The sequence below is a fragment of the Podarcis raffonei genome, chromosome 10, assembly GCF_027172205.1.
Source record: "Podarcis raffonei isolate rPodRaf1 chromosome 10, rPodRaf1.pri, whole genome shotgun sequence".
NCBI classification, from domain to species: domain Eukaryota; kingdom Metazoa; phylum Chordata; class Lepidosauria; order Squamata; family Lacertidae; genus Podarcis; species Podarcis raffonei.
Genome location: NC_070611.1, coordinates 60,495,450 through 60,502,987, shown reverse-complemented (window position 1 = coordinate 60,502,987; position 7,538 = coordinate 60,495,450). Strand labels below are relative to the sequence as shown.

At 43.9% G+C, this 7,538-nt stretch overlaps 1 protein-coding gene across 12 annotated transcripts in view; it reads right to left on the bottom strand.

The window, feature by feature from the left end:
• Window positions 1–107: 107 nt before the first annotated feature.
• The window catches only part of CALD1 (caldesmon 1), a 182,673-nt gene continuing 175,242 nt past the window's right edge, over window positions 108–7,538 (bottom strand). For 9 of the 12 annotated variants that reach the window (XM_053407364.1, XM_053407365.1, XM_053407363.1 and 6 more), the window contains 4 exons: window positions 6,045–6,140; window positions 3,943–4,023; window positions 3,736–3,769; window positions 108–2,501 (listed from right to left, as the gene is read on the bottom strand). In XM_053407364.1, the coding sequence (XP_053263339.1) occupies window positions 2,470–2,501; window positions 3,736–3,769; window positions 3,943–4,023; window positions 6,045–6,140 (243 nt within the window). In that variant the 3' untranslated portion in view covers window positions 108–2,469. The remainder of the gene's footprint in view (window positions 2,502–3,735; window positions 3,770–3,942; window positions 4,024–6,044; window positions 6,141–7,538) is intronic. The other 3 variants (XM_053407367.1, XM_053407374.1, XM_053407375.1) reach the window with 1 other exon arrangement.

Below are 7,538 nucleotides of genomic sequence, written 5' to 3'. Positions count from 1 at the left end.
TGGCTACACAGAAGGGGGCTAATCGCACACACGCACACGCAGACAGAGCCTGATCCCATCAGTACCTTAAATTATTTGGCGGGGGAAGAGAATACCCAACCACCTGGTAGACATACTGCATTTATTGTGAATTGCAGGTTCAACATACTGGTTTTATTGCAGATACTTGAACGTAAAGAGTCCAAAAAGTGTATTAAAAACAACAAACCACCACCAAACAGTAACAGACGGATCCAAAAGCCATTCACTGCATGATTTCATTCTGAAAGCCCAAGTGAAATTCAATATGTAAACAAGAAGGTTTTAAAATAAAAATAGGGCAGATGGAGGCAACAAAAACGAAAAGAAGTAACAAGGCAATAACTGTTCCCAGGCTATAACTTGCATCTGAGAAGTGGGCCAGAAAACCTGAACAACCATAAACTGAGTGGCCTATTTTGAATCCACCCATCTAATTTATGGTGTAAAAGCAGAACCTCGTGTGATATGTAAATTCAAACCTAACTCTGTCACCCTTGAGGCTGCTATATATACAAGTCAAATAATATGGCTGTAAGTAAGGAATTTTGGGAGGAAGTGTTGGTCCGTGAGCATCCCCTTCATCAACACCCCAGCTCCCAAAATGCACCCGGTGCTGCTGCAGTTCTTTAGGAGAGAATGTCCGCACAGGGGTCAATGGAGCCCCCTTCATCCCCACAACCCAGCTGGCCTTTGACCCTGCAGTAGAAATAACTTGAGCGTTCAGCCTGAGGTGTGCTTAGGCCCATCTATGGCACAACACCTCTGGCCAAGGGCCAGGGGGAGGAAGGACAGAGGTGTTGGATGCATATAGCTGCATCTACAAGTGGCTGGGCTATGCCTATTTTAAAAGAGACCAAGATGCATAGAGACCTGATAAAGGGCAAATCTAGCGTGCGGTAAGTTAGAAATAGTGTGTCGCCAACAATGTGTACGCGTGTCTCGTGTGTGTTAATTACGGTAGTTTTATATAAATTAGCTACATTGTTTTATACAAGTGACATTATGCTTGACGCTTAATACCCTTTCCAACCCCCCCTCCCTCTTTAAAACTATACTTTTAATTACCCATTAAAAGGCATCTGATACTTTCTTTAAAAAACAATCTAATATTTCTCTTGCCACGTGCTTAATGGCAATTATGAAATCTTAATATAAAAAGTGTGTATTTTTTTTTTTTGTAAAAACAAAAAAGTTGTGATATTGGCTAGTTATGTACGTTTATAACTAAATATAGTACTCTAGCGGGTATTAAAAGCCTTCTACCATTAGTAGTGCCTTACAGCTAATTTTTGTAAAGCTTTATGCATATATTCTAAAGTTGCAAGTAACCAAAATGACAACAACAACAACAAAAAAAGGAGAGAGAGAAAAGCTATCAGTACCGCTGTCAACCGCAATCATCCAAATTTAGGTTATTAACTTAAAACTAGACTGGAAAAGGAACGATACCTTAAAGTACAGAGCAGGTTTCAACTGGGTGCCGATTTGACATGGGCAAAGTACAGGATATATATATATATATTGTCAGCAAAAGGTATTTCTTCCATGCCTCAATCTAAAGTGCAGAAAGAAAGAAAAATAACAGGGCTCAATCCAGCTGTGGATGTGGGCAGAATTTGTGGGGGGTCCACAGTGGCCCGTTCCCTGTGGTCTCCCCAGTGGCATTCATTTTCACAGAGTGGGGAAAACACTTGCCCTCCTCTCACCTCCTGCCGTTGACCTCATGCCACATTTTTCCTGGCCCTGCTGCAAAACAATATTTTTAAAAATACTGTTAATGGACCAGGCACTGTTGCAACAGAGCATCGGTGTGATGTGCCTATGCCATATGCGATTACATCCCAAGGAAGATGCACAAATCGTGGGCTTCCGAGGAAGAATGCAACAGGGAATTAATGCCAAACCCATCTGTGTTCAGTAAGGAGCCAGCGGCAAATAGGTCGTTTACACCTCTGCCTTTAAAAGCCATCGAACGCTTTCAATTTTTTTTCGCCCCCTCAGTGGTCCAGACCAATCTTATTCCTAAGCATCATTCCGTTGAACTAGGACTGCATTTGGGAGGTGTACACACTAGAGGGCGCCCCTCTTTTACGGCACTAACACAGCCTTGCTCCGAAACACAATTGGTTAGAGCGACTCAGTAGAAGTGTCTCTCGTTTCACAGCGTGGATTTCTTTTGAAGAATAAAGCTCTTGTTCGAAGGCACTACTATTAGGATGAATGCTTTAAGGCTGATTATTAAATACAGTGCTAATATACATGGTGTCTTTTGTTTTTTAAAAAATGGGATAACGCACCAAAAAACACAGCGGACCCCCCCAATCCCCTCCCGCCCCCCCTCCCGAAGGCCTTTTGGTAAACAAACATAAATATATATAAAAGGAAAGGGACAAATTTAGCACTTCCGTTATTAAAAACCGAGTTGGTCCAGCATCGTTGGTAAGTTTCTTAGGGCTCCTTTTCAAATTGTCTCAAACCTGCTGAAAGAAAGAGAAGTTAGGGGGTAGCAGAGATTCACAATAAAATGCCCTTCCTCTGACCTATTTGCATAACCAAGAAATCTTAAATTGTGACAAAGGCTGCTGATTACGGCATGGGTGAATCTGTCAAGCTTTGGTTTCTTGTAGTTTCTCAGTTTTTAAGTTCAGCTCTCCACATTGGGGCTTTTAAAAAACCAACAAATCCCCATGAAAATTCAGCGGCACTTTAGTGCAAATGACTCTTAATACATACTTTCTTTTGCAAAGCATATTTTCTCTAATATTTATATTTTTCCTGATATAATGCATTTTTGTGCACATTATTACTTGGCTGGCAAAGTGCCCTGCAAAATTCAGAGGAAAACAAATTCTGAGGTGTGGCTGTGTTTTGGTTGACATGTTTTTTTGAAAAAGTTTGGATTAGGTTGATTAGTGGCCTCTAAATACAACTTGAATCACATTTCTCCCCCTAGTGCTGATTCAGCGTTCTGATGCTGAATCGGCAAAGTGCAAAAAGCCCAGGTATTCCAGACAGTTATTAGCAATACTCCTTTGCTCACTCTAAGGTCTAGAAGTGGTTTGCAATCACTTCTACACTCCCATCTGCCGCTATGTAACTCAAATAATATCCACTGTATTGTTTACCTGCTAACTGATTATCAAAAGCGTAAAGCATGAACACTTAAGGAATGTTAAAATTTTAAGTGCTCATCATCCCTGACCACCGGCCCTGCTTACAGTGCAAGTTGGGAGTCTTAGCAAAATCTGAAGTGCCGCAGGTTCCCCACCTCTTGTTTTAAGCCAACAATGCGAAAAAAGACTTGAAGGAGAAAGAAGAGGATCCATCACACCAAAACCATAGGTACCACCCCCCTCATAGCAGCAACTTCCCCACTCAACCAAGCCCTCCTAAAAAAGGAGAGAGGAAAAACACCATCTCAATTTAAAAAGAAAAAAAGCACCTGAAACTAGGAAGCAAATATAATACTACTCTGTTAATCTAGACTCTTGTAACCAAACATCTCCTGCCACTATCATAGAAAGGCTATTGGGGCTGTTTATCCAATACAGAAGGTTGTTTCTCACCCAAACTAATCTTAAATTTCAAACTCTGCCCCTCCAAAAGTGCTCCCTCGCTTATGCCACCATTCCTGGAATCCACTTCTCAAACTAGAGCCACCCCGGAAGCATGCTCACACCATGAACACCCAAAAAATATTGTTGTTTCACTTACCATTGGTCTCTGACTTTTTGCCGGCCGCTGTCGCCTGAATTACAGAAGAAGAGCACAAAGTTGAAAGGTCAGGTCAGGTTATTTCTGTGCACATATAATAATTGCATAGCGTTTATTTCCAATAGATTGCTAAATACTGTTCAGAAGAAAGGTATAAAGAGCTGGAAAATACTGAGCTTACAGAGGTGGCTCTTTGCGATCTTTTACCTTTGTGGGGGAAGTGACTTTTTCAACCGACTGCTTCTCCCAGAGGTTACGTTTGCCAGATACGTCTCCAGGTTTTAAGTCCTAGTTCAAGGGAGGAGACGGGGAAACAAAGCAAGAAGTTTGAAAAAGAGAAAGCAATTAATGAAAGGGTTTTATCCAATTAAGTCACTACACAAGTGGAAAGACTGCTATTTGTGCAAATAGAACTTACCCACCCTCCCTCCCCTCCCCTCATATGCTTCCCCGCCCCCCCCCCCAAAAAAATCTGCTCTAGCAGGCTGGGGGAACCCCAGGGCAGATTGGGGCAGGATGCTCAGGGGAAAGGAGAGAGGCTATGTACCAAGATGCAAGCAATGGCATAGTTCGATCCAAACAAAGTTGTGTCTTATTTAGACCCCTTAAGGCCAATTTCATATACGTACATTGCCACGAGTCTTTCATCGTTTATTGAAAACGGCCCCACTGACAGAAACGGGACTCGTATGAATGGAAGCCTGGTTACGACTGGGTCTGCAGGACTACGCCTTTGTGGCTTAGCATGATGGTAGCTCAGAAAGAGATTTACCTGACTAGTTTAACAGAAAACAGCCAGTCCAAGAGAAGAATAGAACAGCAGGTATCTGGAATCCAGCCAAGGAGATGATGGTGAAAACAGAGAAGAGAATAGAGAAATCAACTGAGAAAGAGAGAATGAACTGGAGAAAAGGACAGGTTAGTCTTGATCCACTTCTGTTGCTCTTGCACACACCCACAGACCAATTGCAGTGCCGATTTACGTTGCATGCAATTTACTTCTCTGTGTACTTGCAAACATCCAGTGAGGAGTTTTAACCAGAGGTGGAGAAGAGCATACAAATGGACCGAAAATGGGGAGCCCTTTCCAACCCAAGGGCTGCTTTGCATCAAGGGCAACCTTCCTTGGGGGATGGGGGCTGCGTATGCCAGTAGTGGGCGGGGCCACAGGCAAAAGTGGGTGGAGCAACAGGTGTGACCTTTGCTCAGTAAGCTATATTCCAGCCATGCAAAAGTCAGAGGCTTCTACATCCTCGCAAGCAAGAGGCGTTTTCACAATTCAAGGACACATTCCAGGAAGGCAGAAGAGCTGGAGGACAGCATAGAGAAGGACAGGGGCTGGTAAAGGGCTGGATACAGACAGATCTGAAGGGCCTCATTTGGTGCCCTGGCCCTGCGGTTCCCTGCATTGCAGGGGGTTGGACTCTATGATTCCCCATCTCTGTTGTAGGGAAACTGGCCACCAGGAACTAATGGTGGCTGCTACCATCGCCTGTTCCTCCCCGCTAGCATCTGGTAACTGAGGAGACACACATTCCAAACATAAAGGTCCCACTATTATGATTAATGGCCCTTCTTAATTGCAGGGTCCATGAATTAGCCTACTTGATCCCCTACAGCCTTCATGCACGACAGCCTCTATCTTGCACTGGTTCCTTCCCTGCTCCGGCAATTCACAGTACAAGGCACGTGCCCATGCTCAGAAGCCATAGGTATATGGTGATGGCAAGGAGGAGGAGGAGGAAAAGCTGACTCCATATAAGAGGATCAAGCAACTCGACCACCACCAAAATACAAAGCCAGTAAAGGTAAAGGTACCCCTGACTATTAGGTCCAGTTGCAGACGATTCTGGGGTTGTGGTGCTCATCTCGCTTTACTGGCAGAGGGAGCCGGCGTACAGCTTCCGGGTCATGGGGCCAGCATGACTAAGCCGCGTTGGCGAACCAGAGCAGCGCACGGAAACACCATTTACCTTCCCACTGGAGTGGTACCTATTTATCTGCTTGCACTTCGTGCTTTAGAACTGCTAAGTTGGCAGGGACCGAGCAACGGGAGCTCACCCCGTCACGGGGATTCGAACTGCCAACCTTCTGATCGGCAAGCTCTAGGCTCTGTGGTTTAACCCACAGCACCACCCGCGTCCCAGAAACAGTACCAGAGTTTGTTCTTGTTCCCATTGTGTGCAGAATTGTCCTCTTCTGGACTCACTTCTGCAGGAAGTTACCGGCATTTCACCTTGCTGTGTTAAACTGGAGCTGTTTGATGACCAATGAACGAAGCTACTGTAAACAGAAGGACAAGCACTCACCGATGGTTTGGGAGCAGGCGATTTGCTGTTTTCCGGGGTCTTGGTCAACCATTCGTTGATGCGACTGGAGATGCCGACCTTTAGCCCAGCTGTTTCCTGCAGAACATGCATTTCCCAATGTGTTTACAGGTTGCATGTGAGAATGAATTATAAAAGGAGCAGGGGGCGGGTAAGGATTTAGGAGTGAAGCCAAAGTGAGGGGAGAGAGACACTGAGCTGGCCAGCAGGTAATGGCTTTCTCCACCTGCCTTGCCCCACCCTCCAGCCCTAGAAGCCTCCATAAGGGAGCAGTTTCCAGAGGAAGAACAGCGAGCTGAGAGAGTCTGCTTGCCATCACAGGGGAGTTGCTGTCACGGGCATAAAGTATATGCTTATTCTAATGAGCTGAACAGAGTGAAAGATTATGAGGTACGGGAGTGTGGAGAGTTTGTTTATGAACTGAACAGTGCTTAGTTGTTGTTGTTTTGCTGCTATTTTGTTAATATTTTGTTAAAACAACTACCAGACTTTTAGAAGACATCTGAAGGCAGCCCTGTTTAGGGAAGCTTTTAATGTTTGACAGACTATTGTATTTTAATATTTTGTTGGAAGCTGCCCAGAGTGGCTGGGGAAACCCAGCCAGATGGACGGGGTATAAATAATAAATTATTATTATTATTACTATTATTATTCTATAGATTATGAATGCTGCACTGATTTGTTAATCACATAATATGACTTTTGCTTTTATTGTGATGCTTAGCTTATTTTTTAGCTGGTGCTATTTTGTTAATGTTGTTTTATAGATTACAAACGCTATGCCAATTTGCTAGTAACATGACCTTTGCTTTAACTGCAATGTTTAGCTTATTTCTTAGTTGCAGCCTTCTTAAGAGTTTTTTTATAGATTGCAATTGTTCTACTGATGATTCGTTAATTATTCTGCATGATTTATGCTGCGTTTGTGATGTCCTGTGATGTTACTTCTTGTTTGTAAGCCACTTTGGGACTCCTTCCAATGAAGAGCAGCGTAGAAATATAATAAATCGTATCTCAAGCCTGTGTTTCGCAACTTCACGGAAGTGGTGGTCTTTGGGTGATGTGTCCTCAAAACGTAGAGCAGATGCTGTAGTCTAGGGGGCTGTGCAATGGAGAGCCCCCATTGCCATTTAGATGCAAAGTGCAGGTTAAGATCATAAGGAGAGTCCTGCTGAATTAGGCCAGTGGCCCATCTAGTCCAATATCCTCCGGAAAAACAATCTCTCAGAGGACCTGTTGATGGCATTTTACCATTGTACTATTGAGAGTGTATTAACTTATGGTCTCTGTGTGTGGTTTGGGAGCTGCATGGTCAAGGAAAAAACAATGCTGTCCAGGATTGTAAAGACTGCGGAGAGATTAATTGGGTGCACTCTTCCCACCTTGGATCAAATCTATGCTTCCAGGTGCCATAAGAAAGCTGCAGAGATAGTGCAGGATAGTGCGCACCCCAGAAATGATCTCTTTCAGCTTCTG